Source organism: Mytilinidion resinicola, assembly GCF_010093595.1.
Source record: "Mytilinidion resinicola strain CBS 304.34 unplaced genomic scaffold BDZ99scaffold_11, whole genome shotgun sequence".
NCBI classification, from domain to species: domain Eukaryota; kingdom Fungi; phylum Ascomycota; class Dothideomycetes; order Mytilinidiales; family Mytilinidiaceae; genus Mytilinidion; species Mytilinidion resinicola.
The window spans coordinates 1,519,137-1,535,094 of NW_022985447.1; the positions used below are offsets into that span (position 1 = coordinate 1,519,137).

The following is a 15,958-nucleotide window of genomic DNA, read 5'->3' on the forward strand; positions in this document are numbered from 1 at the left end:
ACGGGGTAGTAGTCTTCTTTGACTACCGGAAGCCGGCTACGGAATTCTCTTCGTAACTCGGCACTTGTTGTTGAGAAACTCAAGTTTATGATCAAGTTCCGAATCGTTGAGAAAGTTGGTTTATTTACCAAGCTTGATCCAGTCAGCAACTTAGTGTTGCTACCAAGTTGGAATCGCCGAGTAACTTGGTGTTATTACCAAGTTCGATTCGTTGAGATCGTTGGCTTTCTTGCCAAGTTGAAACTGTGGAGCAACTCAAATTTATTACCAAGTTGGAATCGTTGAGCAACTCAGTATTGTTACCAAGTTCGATTAGGTGAGAGGGTCGGGGTTCTGGGGGTTCGGGCTGAATCGAACGCACGACACCCACTAATGGTGTTACATAGCTTGATGGTTCGGCCGCGGGAGCCGGAGACGATCTGACGGTTGTCGGCGGAGAAGGAGACGGAGAGTCTAGCCTGTGTGTTCAGAACGGCCACCGCCCGTGGTTAGGAGTCCCGGCAACTTATTGAGCCCGGCTGCTCTGCTGAGGCGGATCTTCGTCCTCAGTCTGGTCTGCCTCTTGTCCAGGCTTCCTAGTATCCTCTGGCCAATCATCCGCCAGCGCTAGGAATGGCAATATCGCGAAGTCCTCTGGTTGTTCCGGTCTTAGGCGGTGCTCTGGTCGCAGCGGCGGGCTTCTGACCGCGTCCGCATAGGAAGGCTTATGGTGCTTCTCCGTATCCTCTGGCAGTTCGTCTCACAGCCTCAGGACTGGCATGATTGCGAGATCCTCTGGCTTCTCTCGCTGTGGTCGCTTCTCTGTATGCAACGATGGATTTCTAATCGCGTCCGCGAAGAAAAGCCTGGAGCGGTCTGTCGCAGTCGTACTGCCGAGGTTCCGTAGCTGAAGCATTCTTCCGCTTCAATGATCGTTGCACTACCATTGCATCGCTATGATGCAGATCAGTCGTGAGTGAAGCGCTTTCTCGCTCCACTGATGGCCCTCTAGTCGCAAGCTCATTGTCGTTTGAGGGGATTGTGTCTGTCACAGCGCTGTTCTGCGACATGTTCGAGGCATCTGCGCCTGTCGAAGATGAGGCGGCGACCTCGCGGGTCTCTTGGGCGTCGCGGGCGTCTTGGGCCTTGCGGGCGTCTTGGGCCTTGCGGGCCTGGTAAGCAACCTTTGCCGCTCGTAAGGCCTGAAGGTCGGCCATGATCAGATCCTCTCGTTCTTGTGCTTTGGCGTAGTACGCATCTCACGCATCGTGGACGTAGGATGGGAACGGCATGATGAGTCGGGCTCGATTGTTGATCAAGCTAGGAGAGGGCTCTCGATGATATCAAGAGACGGCAAAGGGGTTCGATATGGTGACTCTGTACCAGCGTCGACGATATGGAAGGAGGATGGCGATGCGATCCGAGCGCGCACTTTTGGGCCTCCGGGCTGCCCAGTATGCAGCGAACGCTTCGTTCTCCCAGCAGGGTCATACGCTCCAGAATTTATGAAACACTGGTGACCTTTCACGGAAAGTGCTTCACGCTCCGCGACGACTATGCCTTCCGGGGTTAATAAAGACACTGGCTGCTGGCTTCGCGATCTGGGTACACAACCTGGATCCACTTATAAGTTGTTGGAGTACTTCACCATTCGAACAATTTTGTTTGGCTCAATATCAGGCAAGTGACAAAAAACTGCTTGACGTCGCGGCGCTTTCGAGATACTGTCGACTGATATCTCCGCCCATCGCCTCGCGCTTGTCTTCGACATTTAGCTGGTCGACGCATTCGACACACTCTCTGTAAATACATGCAGAGATTTTCCAACTTTCCGGAATCATAGATAAAAACTTCTATGTAGTCACCAGAAAGATTCTGGTGGCGAGGGCTTCGGCTCGGGACTGGTCATCCTCATTGATACTTCCACCTTGTGTGGGATATTGAAGAGGATCTTGTTTTGTTTCTTCTCATTTGAGCCATAACCATACTTGAATTTCTACTATCTCGAGCTTCCTGGGGGGTAGCTCGATTCCCTCTCAACGTCGTTAAATACAGTAGCCTGCCTCACACATTGATTGGCCTTTCTGAATTCAAATGCACTTGTGAGACAGTATTGTGTTTCCATATAGAAAGACCAGCCAGTAGATTCGAAGAGATACGCAGTTGTTTTGTTCCTCCCAAATAAGAAGCCTCTTCTTAGTATTTCCATGTCCGGTGGCTTGGGAGAACGCGTTGGAGTAGGTGAATGCTTCAAGACTTCAGGTAAGTTGAAGGTTCACAGAAGAGGGTACAGCGTGGGAGCGGCAGAGGGAGGCGGGTATTGCCGGATTTGGAGATGCTTTCACATTCACTACTTGCCGCAGACGGTGCCCAAGCTCTCCGCGCCTCTGCCCATGACCAAAGTCTCGTCCTCACAGTCTCGTCAACCCCTCCTCCACCAACCTTGGACAAGCACCACCACATCCACCAGCCCTGTTCTCAAGCAGCCACCCACAGACACCCAGCGTCCAGCTTTCAGTCTCCAGCCAGCAGCTTGCTTGTATCGACCGTCGTGTACAAACACTGTACATTGTTCAAGGCCTCTTCTATATTCACATTCACCACGGACCCTCGTGTCCCGCCAGCGCGCCGGCATATCTCCTAGCTGTTGCGCCAGCTGTCGACTCCATCCTCGACAACTCACACTCCCACCACACCACCCGCTCTTTTCCCACGCACAAGCACCGGCTTGCCAACACTTCCCAACACACACCTCTACCTTCCTCGTCATGAATCCTCTTGTCATGTCTGGCTCCACCGACCCCAACATTAGCGAGGCCACCGAAACCGCTCCTCCAAAGGCTCCTATCAAGCGCAAGCGTGCTGCCCCCAAGCTCTTCATCACTAAGCCGACTGTCCCCAAGACTCGGCCTGTTGCCGAAGCCCCTCCTATCCCAAGGACTATTAACGACTACGTCCCCCCTCGGGCGCCGGCTGATCGGGTCACTACCCCGATGAGCATTCGCCAGGACGGCTCTGTTGACACTGAGCTGATCAGCATGTCGGACGCAGTCCGCATCGAGATGAAGGGTACCGCAGCAGGTCGGAAGCAACTAAAGTTGCTCAAGAAGGCGGAGGATGAGCGCATTGAAGCAGAACGGAAGCAAGAGGCTGTGGCCAGACATTGCGAGGAGGGCGACAGGATCGCGGCAGAGCGAAAGGCGGCGGCTGCAGCCAAGGAGGCTCAGAAGAAAGCAAAGCAGGCCAACAAAGCTCCGACGACCACTCTAAGTCCCCCTCAGAGGCTGTCAGCGAACGCAGCTGCCCTTCAGATACTCTTTGACGATGATGAGCCTAAGGTACAGGCCGAGGAGGTGCCCAAGAAGCAGCCTAAGAAGGAGGCGACTAAGGAGCAACCCAAGAAGATGGCACCGCCTAAAAAGAAGGCGAAGGCAGAGGAGCCAGAGGTGATAGATCTGGATAGTTATGTCGTCGAGCCCAAGACGGCTATCAAAGACCGGCCGAAGAAGACCATCAAGTCTCAGGCCAAGCCAGGTTCGTCTGCCACAAAGGAAGCCCGCGAAGCTGCAGCTCAGTGGGCTATGCAGATGAAGAAGAATACCAAGACTGCTTCCCGGGTTCAGCAAATTGCAACTCTCAATCCGCCTCAAAAGCGGACTGCGCATGGTGCTGAGCTCGACACGACCCTCAACAATGACGCGCCCAAGCAGCGAGAAATTCACCCGTTGAAGAAGATGAAGACTCAAGAGACGGGCACAGAGGAGTTCATGGAGGTGGATCAGACACCAATTCCTACCGCGGAGCCTGCAGAAGTTTGCCACGCGCTAGCTGCACCTCTTCCAACACCTCCACGTGAGGTAGATCCCGTGGACGACCTGTTCGAAGACGATGACGACAGTGAAGAAGAAGTCGAGTATAGCGGGCTGGTAATTGTAGATGACAATGGCAACGAGATGGAGGAAGCCCTAACTGTTGCGCCAGCCGTCCCCTCCGCTGCGCCAGCTGTTCCCTCCAAGCCCCCACCCAAGAAGAAGGCACCTCCTAAGCCTACTTCCTTGAATGCCGTCGTCGGAGGTCGTGTCACCAAGAGCACTGCCTCTGCCAAGAACGAGAAGAGAGCCCCTAAATCGAAGGCCACCCCGAAGCCAAAGGCTGCCCCGAAGCCGAAGGCCGCCCCAAAGACCACCAAGCGTGGCAAGAAGGCCGGCAAGAACACCATGGCTACAGGTCCCAAGTCTATCAAGGACTTCCTCAACATGACCAAGAAGGACCTTCATGCTGCGGCCGCTGACAGCGGTATGGAACTCGACGCCGAGGAGGAGGAGCCGCTTGTCTACCTCCTAGCCGTCCAGCACATCGAGGACACTAAGAAGCTCCTTAAGTCACTCCAGGATGACTACAATGAGGCGATGAAGGCTCGCGCTGAGGAGGAGGGCCGCAAGGCGGAGGAGCACGACGAGGCGTTGAACACCCAAGCTGAAGAAGAGACGCGGAAGATGGAGGAGTTCCTCGCAAAGCACGGCGGTGACGACGCAACGGCGTATGCCGCGTACATGGCGGAAAAAGAGGCAGAGGAAGCCAGACTCGGGGAGGAGGATGAGGATGAGGACGAGGACGAAGAGGAGGGCGATCTCACCCAGATGATGGAGGCTGAGTTTCTGTAATGGTGAGAAGCCTCCGGAGCCTATGACTGACGAGTCCGAGGAGGAGTAGACTCTATGGCTATTTCTTTTGTTTTGCCTTGTTATACATATGGCGGTATTTCATATACTGCGGGTCTTTCTAGTGTCGGACAGCACTAGCAGAGGCTTCTCTTATGTTCTCCCAATTCTTTAGAGGGCACCTTACTTTCCTTTACGGCCGGTGTTTGTTTTTCTAGTCATTGTTTTACGATCTGATTCTTGTCTTCTTACGATATGTTTGCGAAGGACCTCTGAAAAGGTACGGAATGCCCTTTCCTTCTCACATTCTCGTCTACGCTCTCGCCCACGCTCTCGTCCCTTTCTCTCTTCCGGCATGCTATCACATCATAGACTGGGTCTGCGGCAGCGCTACAGATTGTTTTGGCATTGGCGTGGAGGACGAACAGAGACAGAGACTTGGCTGTGTGGTCTTTTGGGTCCGTTTCTCGCACAAATAGGGACACTTGTAGCGGAGTGTGTTTGTAGCTACGATCGCTGAATGAGACTTTTTTCTACAAATTCGGATTTCAATCCTCGACATGATAGATTAGCTGACATTATCGTGATTTTGACAAGCTACTTACTTGTGTGATCCCCCTGCGGCCTATCCGGAAATGGAGTTTTCGATGTAACGCTCTTGACACCGTAGATCAGATATGTAAAATCCTCATCTCGCAAACTAGACATCCAGAACTCTAATAATCCAGAAGACCTTGCTTTTCCAAGCTCTCTGACATCCTATTTACTCCAGTAGACCACCCTACGCCCTATCAATGGAAATTCTTCTTGATATAACGCTTGTGATGCCGCAATTCTAGCCATGTAAAATCCTCACCACCCAAATCAGCTCGCCTTTGTCTCGCTTTTGACCAGCTCCATTCTCTATCCGAGTACCCTCATCGATTTTCAATCCTCAACACCGTAAATCAGCCACGTAAATTCCCCACAGCGCGAACCAGACATGCATAAACCAAGCCACTCAGATCAGCTTGTCTTTTCCGACTTCCCGCCATCGTCCTGAACCTGTCAGATACTCTCGCAACCGTGAAACTCCGACAAGAATTCCACAAATCGTATATCAAGCTACTCAGCTAACGTCAAATCCTCCGCCGCAAACCAGCCTCCATCACCAATACCGTTGGCCAGCCTCCCACCCCTTCCTATCACCTCCCACCGCTCTCAACTCAAGATCCCCTCAAAAACCATTCCCCGCCTTCCCCCCGACTCACAGCAACCTGCCCTGTCATCCTATTCCTACGCCTCCACCACCCATCCGCCTCCCTCTCCACAGGACCCCATCCCAGCGCCACCAACCTCGCCTCCCTCTCCCGCTGCGAGCTACCAAACTCATGATGCGGGAACGGGTCAAACAACGGCAGCGGCGGCGGCGGGTAGCCACCGTGCAGGGGATGAGGCAGCGAAGAAGGGTAGGAAGCGTGCATCGGATGCAGGGGATGCATTGGCGGTGGAGGTGGCGGGGGCGGCGGGAGGTCCCAATCATCCATGGGGCGCGGCGGCGGGGGCGGCGGGATGGGGATATCAAACGGATGCGGATGCATGCGCCCAGCTTGCCAAGGAAAGCCATCGCGCTCCCTCACACGCTCTAGCGCCGTTCGCGCGGTACTCACGTCAGCGTGGAACGCGCCGCCGTGCTCGAGGAGATGCTCGAACTTCTCTTGCATACCTCTATCGCGCTCCAGCACCTCGAGGTTCGCGGGGGGGCCGGCGTCGGTGGCGAGGTCGAGGTAGGCCATGACGGGGTGCTCGGGCTCGCGGCGGAGCAGGAAGGCGCGGGCCCAGGCGCGGAGGTCCGGGTGGGGGTCTGGGGAGTCGGTGTAGATCTCTGAGAGGATGGCGAGGGGGTCTTCGTGGGTGTGGGAGAGGGCGTTGAGGCGGTGCAGGGCGTGGGATTCGAGCTCCGTGAACTTGAGGGCTGCGGCGAGTTTGAGGGCTTTGATGGAGGTGGTGAGGTAGGGCTCGGCGGTCGCGATGGGGGAGCGGATGAGGGGGGGACTATGGCTGTGGTGGTATGCGGAGTCGTGATCTGGTGGTTGGTCGGGGCTGAATCTGCCGCGGAGTAGGAATTCGTAAAGGGTTTTGAAGCTCTCTAAGGAGGTGTCATCTGGTATCTCGAGCCATCTTGCTTTCTCAAACTTCCCGGCCAGACTAGGATACGTGGAGATGGAGGTAGCGGGGATATACACGCATTTCTCCGCGTAGATGAGCTCCACATACTCTTGACTCGGCGGGGCCTTTGCGCGTGGAAACTCGCGGAATTCAGAGCCGGGCAGGACGAGCGTGTAGAGGTTTTGTCCACGGACGCATTTGGGAAGAGTAGGAAGGGGCTGGCAGGTTTTCGTGTACCACTCATCCACTTCCGCTTGGGTGGGCAGGTGGGCCTTAGGATGGGGAGGGCAGAAGCTGCGGGTGGGAGAGCGTTGATTTCGTGGCTCCATTTGAGAATGGAGTAGTGAGAGGTTGCGGGGAGACAGAACGGTGGTTGGTTTGTCATATTGGTAATCTCTGTCTTGTGCGAGATTGTGGCCGAAGTCGAGAGGGAGGGGGCGGCGACCAGTGGAGCCGGAGAGGTCTTTGATGGTCGACATGATCTTGCCAAAGTGCATGCCGTGGGAGAGACGGCCGTACTTTGTTTCGTCGGAGAGCTGAGGGCCGCAAGTGACGATGAAGTAGCAGTGGATCATGTGATGGATCAATGAGGCCAGTATCTCATCGGGATGGGCGTCTTGGTGCAACGTGGAATTCAAAAGGAGGGTGATCCGAGAGACACGATGGTCAGGTCCTTCGCCAGCATTGCACGTCGTGCCAGAGACGTGAGGGCCAAGATCTACCCATTTGAGGTAGATGGCATCTTTCAGTCGACCTGCGAACAGGGTGTCGTTAAGGCTGTCGAAGGATCGGTATGGGATTTCTCGCCTATCGTATCGACGAGATTTCTCGCGTACCTTGCTTATGCCATTTGCTAGATCTTTGTCTTTCCCTAGTCGATTGATAAGAAACACGGTAGCGTAGTCAATATTCCACTTCGAAGTGAACTTGTACTCCAGATTGGGATTCTCAAGAGGCGAAGGAGGGCCCTTCTTTCGAGGCATCACGCCCGGAGGGTGTAGGAACGGTTGTGCAGGTCTTCTTGGATTGGGCGACATTCCTAGATATGGACCATCAGGATAAAAAGGGGGGGTTCTTCCAATCCTAGGCCGCAACGGGTAGGTAGTCCTGAAGTTGCCATCGTATTCGGACGAATAGGAGCCATCATCCATGCGATAATTCTTCCATGAAACAGGAGCATGACCAGGACGAGTGACTCGAGTTACTGAGTGGGCGTACATGAGAGTGATAGATGCTGGGTTGATGATTTTGGACTGAGCTGATGATAGCAGTGTCTTCGCAATTTGAAGCGTGCCGGGCAATTTTATAATGCATAGAGATTGTCATCGTCCAGCATCGTAGACAGGCATCGTGGGCAGAAAGCGGTTTGTTCATGTGCTCTGTCCTACCAGTTGTTGATACAAGTGTTGGAGTAGGGAAGGTTGAACACGTCATTTAGCATCGGAATGGCGGTTGTTTGTCGATGCTTAGCGTATTGTTGTGCCAGTAAGATTGTTTTGTGACCACAATCACGGGGACAATCATCGGGTTCGGGTAGCTGTAGATGTGGACACCGCCAACGCGAGAAGAAGATGCTAAAGCGATCGTGGGGAAGCTCAGTTTGCGGTTAGGACTAGTACTAAACTCCGGATATTACTGATGAAATGACGGCGTCGGCATAAGTCAAGTAGCCGCATGATACTATCGTGGTGCTTCTTAATGATGCCTGGACGACGCATAGAGGAGAATGACGGAACGGCTGAAAAGACCACCGCGTTGGGAGAGAAGACGCACGATGGAGTTTATGACCTGGCTAAAAGAGAGACGGAAACTTTGCGAAAACGGGAAGAATCGTCTACCTGTACTTATACGTGTGTTGCAGTTCAGTTAGCTAGCATGACTTGATGGAACGAAATATCAAAGATGACTGAGATGAGCGGGGAAGAAAGTTGGCAATACATCGTCGTAGGTTGTGTACACTCTTCTGACGCTGCTTGTGATGCTTCACTAATTTCAGATATATGAACGCGTCATCCTGTTTTAGTCTAGGGCGCCGTTTGGACAGGCCCAGCTATTCAAATCAATGAAATCCACCTATTTCCGATTTCTGAGAATGCAATGAAGCATTTTAATCAGCGACAGAAGAGTGTAAACACTTACAACGAGGCAATGGAATTTAAGTTATATCCAAAAGCAACACCTAGCCTACCCCCCAATTACCCGGCCAAAAATCATTGAATGTACAAAGTCGCTCGTGACACAGTTCCGTTGTCCATAGTGACGGCGTCTCTCAGGGGTAGGTGGCAGGCCAACAAACCGCTAGAACGCCTGCTTGTGGTATATCTAGTAACCCCGCCTGTCGTAATCATCACCGGGCCTGCCTGGTTCCCTACGTCCAGTATCCCGCCCTGATGCATCCCGTCCAAGGCCGGAAGAATCCCGTCCAGAATCTCCATAATGCTTCCGCCTCAACGCGGCAAGCCTCTTCTTCTTGGTGTGCGAGTTGATGTATGTACCGATAACGAATCCAACCAGGTTGAAGAAGGGCACCCATACGCTCTCGGGGAGGAATTGCTGGGCAAAGGCGAGGCAGATGGGCGAAGTGATCCAGCTGACCTTCATGACGGGCATGAAACCGGCCTTGACGGTAGCGCGCACTTGATGGAAGGTGCGGGCGCCTGCAATGATGGCCATCGAAATGAGGTAGACGGTGTTCTGTATCGGAGCCACCTGAGGAGATGGTTAGCGGGGCAGCTCGAGAGCAAGAAATATCGAACATACCACCAAATTGCTGATGAGAATCTGCAAAATCTTGGCCTTCAAGCTGGTGCGGCCACGGAACAGCTTCTGGAGCAGGCTGATCATGACGTGGCCGAGGGGCGCGCTGATGAATGCGCCGTAGATGGCCATCTTGGGAACGCGCGAGGTGAAGTAGTGGCCGTGCTTGCTCCGATCATGCGCAATCCACGAGGCCAGAAACTCCTGCAGGCCAGCGAGGGTGCCAGAGGTCAGCATCTTGGTGCGCATGGGGTTGTCGTTGAGCTGCTTGAGATAAGCCTGCACACCGGATAGTTAGCGTCGCGTTCTTGCAGCACCGCAATGGCGCGCAACATACAGCCAGGTAGCCATTTGGCCCGCCGCCTTTGGTGAGGGCATTTCCGATGTCGCGGGCGATGTGGTGCTTTCCATCGTCCAGCTTGCCGCCGGGCACGGGGATGCCGGTCGTCTTGACCGTCTCCTTCTCGAACTTGACCGACATGGCTTCGACGGATGCGGGTCACGGCGCCAGGTCGCAGGAGTCGGGAGGGCGCGTGTGGTGTGTTTGCTGTGTTGCGCTGGGGGGGTCGGGGGGCTGGGAGGAGGTGGTGATGGCTGGCGACGACAGGGTGGAGAGGTGTTTGTTGTCGTTAGCACGACGACAGTTAGCGCGGACAGGGGTTGCTTTTTTCTGGGGACCTCGGGACGCGCCGACGACGGCTGTGAAGAACGACTCGACGATTACTGTCTCAACGACGGCGTGCAGCTATTCTTATGAGCGCGCGGTGTTGAGAAACGTAGGGGGCGACGGATCACACTGTTCACGTGTGCACACCACTTTGCCGCCGCCTGGAGCGGACTCGCGAGGTTACCAACTGTTCAAAACACCGAAATTCTCTCCAGTTCGAGACTCCGAAAGACTTACGAGGCACCACAAACAGTGGCAGAAAGGCGGCCGGGACGGAAGGTGAGAATTTGCGCCCCATCCGGAAGGCGAAGGGACGGCAGGATAGCTGCGCACGACGGCGAGGTCCGTACGCCGTGGCCTAAACAGCTTCCAAACGAACATCGAGACAAGCGTGAGGTCGCGGTAGATACCACTGTAAGGAGCGCCCCAGAGAGCTTTCAAGCTTGCCACAGCTAGTTTTTCATACATAACAATAGCACACTGAAGGACCTCAAGCGGTGCTAAACGAGCGGACAAGCGTGGAAACAGTGTGCACATACCTCACGAATTCGTGCACTGCCACTTTCTGTTGACACGTATTAACCAAGCTGTCTCATAGGTGCACCTGTCTACCACTGCTTGGGGTGCTTCAACGAGTTTCCACGTAACCCAGAGTGAACAGCCTCGATCCCGTTTAGATTTCTGAAGATGCATCGAAGCACTCCAAGCAGTGGCATACACGCGCGCACACCCGTGTAGAGTGCCACCTTTTTCATGCCCCGCGTGCCCAGCTAGCAGATATTAGCTTCGTCGAAAAGGACTCTGATTTCCACTACCTTGGCATTTACATCGCATTTGGAGTTTTAAAACCCTGTCGAGGTACCCCGAGCAGGTGCAAGGAGTGCCCAAACCTATGTCTTGGTACTGTAAGTGCTAACATTTTGGTCGTTGGGAGGACGTGCTACTGTGGATACATCACGAGGCGAACGACGGATCTGAACAGTCTGGAGTTGAAGAGACTTTCAATTCATAGTAATAGTAGGTGGTAAGATAGGCGAAGTAGTCTTGTTGGACCATATCTGTCTCAATCTACGGCGTGCCTTCCCGCAGCCTACAGCTTCCTCCTCACCCTGCGCGGGGCTCTGCAAACGCCCCCACTCTCCTGGTGCGCCCTGTACTTCTTCTCCTCCGTGAATGTCGTTTTAGGCCTACCTATGTGACGGTCGTTTCTTAAGCCATTCCGGCAAACCGCATCCATCGTTACCAGCCCATCCTTCCCACCGCGGCTTCATCTCTTAGCCCCGCCATCACCTTCCAACTTCATCTTCTCCACCACAACAAATTCTCCTTCGTATCCATCCTGCCAATCACCCCGTAATGGGAGTCTCTCGCTTCTCCTCACCAGATCTACCTTCCCCGTGCTCCGTCTAGCGCCTTCATACCGTCTGAAGACCTCCAGCCTATTGGCTCTGTTGACAAAACACCCGCTGCATGTCCCGCAGCCCCACTACCTCTTCTCAGCCAATACTCTACTCTTCACCATGAACGTAGGTGACCACGTCGCCGAACACACTCATAAGCTGCGTAAAGCACTCACTAAGGCTATGCAGAATCGCAGGCCTGCCTGGCGCCGCCATGCCGCGAGGCCCAACTGTACCCATATCGACATGGATCGCATCTTCGGATACCACCAATGCCAGTCCTGCGGAAAGTTCCCCTCCATGGGTTGGCTCTACACATGCCGCCAAGACGAACGATTCGCGGAACCCCTCCCGTTCATTGATCACATCCTCGAGAATGAGTCCACCTTCAAATCCTTATTGCGCGCCGAGCTGGAATATCTCGGCCTAAGCAGATCAGTCGTCCAGACCGCCGAGAAGGGTGGCTACACGGTTGAGGAGTTGAACAAAATTAAAGACCAGAAGATTCGCCTCAACCAGGTCGTCTCTCACGGAAATGAGAGTCCTCGGAGCAAGGAAATAGTGGGGCTTGGGATAAACGCTGAAGCTCATAAGAGAAAAGACTCGGGTATGGATCGACCGTCTTCTGAGAATGATCCTCCAACCACAAATGACGGCGCTAGAGACTCTGCAGAGAACCAGCAGCCCCAGGACGAAATCTCCCCGCTTCCGCAGTCCACCCCATCCACCTCGACTAGCCTCAATGAGCCAGACCAGGCTCTCAAGAGCAAGATTTCAAAATACCCACCATGCCAATTGAAGGTGTGCCATGCTTGCCGACCATACTACAAGGATCGCATCTATATTTCATTCGGAGCTATTTTCGCCAATGAAGTTCCTGCAGTAACAGCTGACGAGGCTATGGATCTTCCTGTTGCCAATGCCGAGATTGTTCGCAACATTGGTTTACGCCCTCGACAGCATCGATTGCTCACCGATGACAGCGGCGAATTTCTTGCCAGCTACGACAGTCAACACACCATCACGACTACCCGTTCCGAGCGAGAGGATCTCCGTATTATGAGGCAAGGCCCGCGAGACTTCTATAAACTCGGCTCTAGTCCTTCAAACGAGCTGAGACGAGAGTTCCAGAAGATCAGTCTGCGCAGCAGTCTGAAGCAAGCTTTCAATGGCCTGTTTCGCCCATGCAGGGACCCTTCCTCCGATGGATCAAACATCACACTGCCTCTAGCGCGCACTGGTAGACACCGTGGTGGATGGGCGGATGAGACTGACGATTTCGATCTCGGGTCACTCAAGCGAGTTCGTAGTCACAGGCGGCTTGCCATCGAGCAGGAAGGCTCCCTGACTACCAGCGGCGGATTCACGTCAGACATCAGTATCAGCGAAGACCATCTAGATGCTTCTTCCTCTAGCTCTGATGCCTGCTCCGAGTATTCTAGTTTGTCTGAGGGCAGCGAGGTTGAGGTTGAAGGCGGTGTGGCGTTGCTGGAGGAGTCTGTGGAGAAACTTACACCGGATATAATCACCGAGGATGAAGAGCAAATCATGACTCAGGTATAGGTTTCTGCAGTCCTTCACAAGCACTGTACCACTCCCAAAACTGTCTCTTCCACAGTATCGCGACGGCGAGACGGAGCGATAATCACTCTCCAGGATTTCCCTTGTTTTTCTCTCCTTCATCTTCCTTCTCAGAGCACTATCGCACCCGTGATGGGACCTCTATTTTGCAGTACTTGACCGAATTGTAATACCACGACCTGCATAGCACCGGGGGCGGCGTCGAAACGGGGATAAATGGATCCACGCATTGGGGGGCTTCTTGAATTTACATTGACGGCGTCTTCAAAGGACGGGAAAGACGGTCTAAAGCGTGCGGCTTCAGGGCAGCAATGGTAGTAATCAATAAAAATACAACACGGAAAAGAAATCCCTGTCCTATCATATCCCCTATTCTTATTTGCACGTGATTCATGATCCAACTTTGCCAGCCCGATCAACCTCGGCCAAAATGGCTATCTGAACCGTGAGAGATAAACACCACGCCACGGACGCCATACATCTAATTCTATCTTCACGCTCTCCTTCGCTATTCCTTCATACTCCTCTACGAATTTCTCACGATGGAGGCTACACCAGAGCCAGAGGCCCCTCCACCTCCAACGACAACCACAATCCCAAGCGCAGCTCCACCACCCGCCCCACCATCACCATCCGAGCCTGAATCCGCGCCTCTATCGCAAGACTCCATACCTGCACAGCAAGAGCCAACTCCACCTCCCACACCACAGCTTCGCCCTACTCCGACGACCTCAGCCCGCCTCGCCAAACTCCGCAACCTCGCCATCTCCTCCACCCTCACAACCGCCCGCTCCACCGACTCAACCCTCTCCCACCTCGCCCGCCTCCTCTCCACCCCCGCCGGCACCGACGCCTTCCTCTGCACCCTCGGCTACACCCTCACCCTGCTCCACCCCGCCCTCTCTCACCTCCTCGACCTCCGCCTGCGCGCGCTGGCCACAAAGATCGCGACCAAAGCCGATGGCGTCCTCCTCCCGGGTGAGACGTTGATAACCACCTTCGAAGCCCCTACCTCTACGAAACTCCTCGCGAGCGGCGCGGCGGGGTCGAAGGCGCTTGCGGGCGTGATTAGCGATTATCGGATCTTCGTGCGGTTGTGGGGACTGCTGGGGATATACTCGTGGGGGAAGGGGGTGTGGAATGCTGGATTGCCCGAGGGAGCGGGCGGGAAAGAGAGGGTGCTGAGGGCGGTGGCGTGGGGGCAGGTTGTGAGTTGTGCGGCGTATCAGGTGCTGGAGAATGGGGCGTATCTGGCAAGTAAGGGGGTGCTTGTGACGCAGGGGTGGTTAGGGGAAGCAGGGAAGAGGAGGGAGGCGAGGTGGTGGGTTTGGAGTAGTAGGTTTTGGGCGGCGCATGTGGCGTTGGAGGGGGTGAGGTTGGCTGTGCTTTATAGAAAGCAGAAAGGGGAGAAAGAGGAGGTGGAGACAGGCAGTAAGGAGGATAGGGCGTGGTGGAGGGATGCGGTCAGTAATGCGGCGTATGCGCCGTTGACGATACATTGGAGTACGGAGGCAGGTGTAGTGAGTGAACCGTTGGTCGGGCTGCTAGGGACGGTGGCGGGGGGCGTGGGATTGCTTGAGAGGTGGAGGGAGACAGCTTGATAGGAAATCTGAAGGACATGAGAGAGCGAGGAGAATGATACCTTGGATGGACGGCATTAGATCTGATAAATTGGGACAGCTTTCGGTGGCATGAAGAGCGTAGCGGAGTTTGCTGGAATAGGTAACAGGATGTAAGTTCAGGTATAGACATTTTTCTTGTACATTTATTGTCATATGCGTCACCACCAATACAACTCCACAAGTCTTCGATCTACTCTTTTCACTTCTCATACATCACCTGACAATGGAAGTCTTGGCATGTTACAAAGCAAGAGCCAATCACCTGGTTCCCGCGAAGAATTGGTTATGAAACGGCGAAACACCACCGCTAAAGCCCGGCGGGACTAGAAAATAGCTAAGTGCTTGTTCTCTCATTATACTAACGCCACCCTTGGCAGGTTATGTTTAGTACAGAACCAGTGGGGCACCCATCCCATGCATTGCGGAGTACCCTGCCGCTGCCTGCATGTCTAATACCCTTGGATCTGGCCAATCAGAGCTTGAAGGTCGTGGCGGGATCTCATTTGCTAGCGCGAACGATGCGAGCGAATGCTGGGCAGAGCGGCCTATCAACAGTGCTGTAATGCAGCCTATCATGGGATCAAAGAAGGGATGTTGTGACGGTTATTGTGCGGTAATGTAACTGTGTCATGGCACTATTGTTACGGACGCAATAGAGGCACGGTGCCAAGAACCGAGCAGAGACAATGAGATAGCTGATATGCCCGTGCAGAGCGGCGGGTAGTACGACCCTCCATGCGCAGGTTTCCCATTATGTCATAATGCTGGCATGTTGGGCTGGCGAGTAAGACCAAAGTGTATGTAGGTTAAAAGGGTATATAATGTGTAGGAGTTTCTCGTTACTTCTCTCCGTATAACGTCTATGTCTTTCCGAGCTGAAACGAAGTTACGGTGTGTTTTGTACTCCAAATTCCTTTCAATGGCTCTAGTTAAGCTTGCATCTCATCCCATACTAGCTCTCAGCCATGTACACGCTATTTCTACACTCCGACGTCATAGTACTTCCACGACCAGTCTTATATCAGAGCTCAATATCTCCTTCTTTCTTGCCTTATCTTCTAGAATGCCTACTCCATACATCCCCCTCCCCCCTTCTACCTTCCGCGTACTAACCCTCCATCCCCAAACTATCCAATCCTCCCA

The 15,958-nt window shown here is 54.0% G+C and overlaps 6 protein-coding genes across 6 annotated transcripts; 3 read left to right on the forward strand and 3 right to left on the reverse strand.

Annotated features, from left to right (window-relative positions):
- Positions 1–505: 505 nt before the first annotated feature.
- On the reverse strand, positions 506–1,196 carry BDZ99DRAFT_521660 (uncharacterized protein; the record flags this gene model as incomplete). Its single annotated transcript, XM_033725651.1, has 3 exons — positions 506–680; positions 744–821; positions 871–1,196. 3 exons carry the CDS (start codon positions 1,194–1,196, stop codon positions 506–508), a joined length of 579 nt encoding a protein of 192 aa, XP_033576184.1.
- A 667-nt stretch (positions 1,197–1,863) lies between these two features.
- BDZ99DRAFT_499487 (uncharacterized protein) lies at positions 1,864–4,643 on the forward strand (the record flags this gene model as incomplete). The annotated part of the gene is made up of 1 exon (XM_033723659.1): positions 1,864–4,643. Exon 1 carries the CDS (start codon positions 2,187–2,189, stop codon positions 4,641–4,643), a length of 2,457 nt encoding a protein of 818 aa, XP_033576185.1. The 5' UTR covers positions 1,864–2,186.
- A 1,202-nt stretch (positions 4,644–5,845) lies between these two features.
- BDZ99DRAFT_572009 (uncharacterized protein) lies at positions 5,846–8,008 on the reverse strand (the record flags this gene model as incomplete). Its single annotated transcript, XM_033728155.1, has 1 exon — positions 5,846–8,008. The coding sequence occupies one exon, from the start codon at positions 8,006–8,008 to the stop codon at positions 5,846–5,848; it is 2,163 nt and encodes a 720-aa protein (XP_033576186.1).
- A 748-nt stretch (positions 8,009–8,756) lies between these two features.
- On the reverse strand, positions 8,757–10,133 carry BDZ99DRAFT_464006 (uncharacterized protein). The gene is made up of 3 exons (XM_033720205.1): positions 9,883–10,133; positions 9,549–9,824; positions 8,757–9,497 (listed from the first exon to the last, which is right to left on the reverse strand). The coding sequence occupies exons 1-3, from the start codon at positions 10,024–10,026 to the stop codon at positions 9,111–9,113; spliced, it is 807 nt and encodes a 268-aa protein (XP_033576187.1). The 5' UTR covers positions 10,027–10,133; the 3' UTR covers positions 8,757–9,110.
- A 1,125-nt stretch (positions 10,134–11,258) lies between these two features.
- Positions 11,259–13,519, forward strand: BDZ99DRAFT_572011 (uncharacterized protein). Its single transcript, XM_033728156.1, has one exon. The coding sequence runs from the start codon at positions 11,733–11,735 to the stop codon at positions 13,173–13,175; it is 1,443 nt and encodes a 480-aa protein (XP_033576188.1). The 5' UTR covers positions 11,259–11,732; the 3' UTR covers positions 13,176–13,519.
- On the forward strand, positions 13,456–15,052 carry BDZ99DRAFT_47511 (uncharacterized protein). The gene is made up of 2 exons (XM_033721956.1): positions 13,456–14,935; positions 15,046–15,052. Exon 1 carries the CDS (start codon positions 13,736–13,738, stop codon positions 14,792–14,794), a length of 1,059 nt encoding a protein of 352 aa, XP_033576189.1. The 5' UTR covers positions 13,456–13,735; the 3' UTR covers positions 14,795–14,935; positions 15,046–15,052.
- The last annotated feature ends 906 nt before the right edge of the window (positions 15,053–15,958 follow it).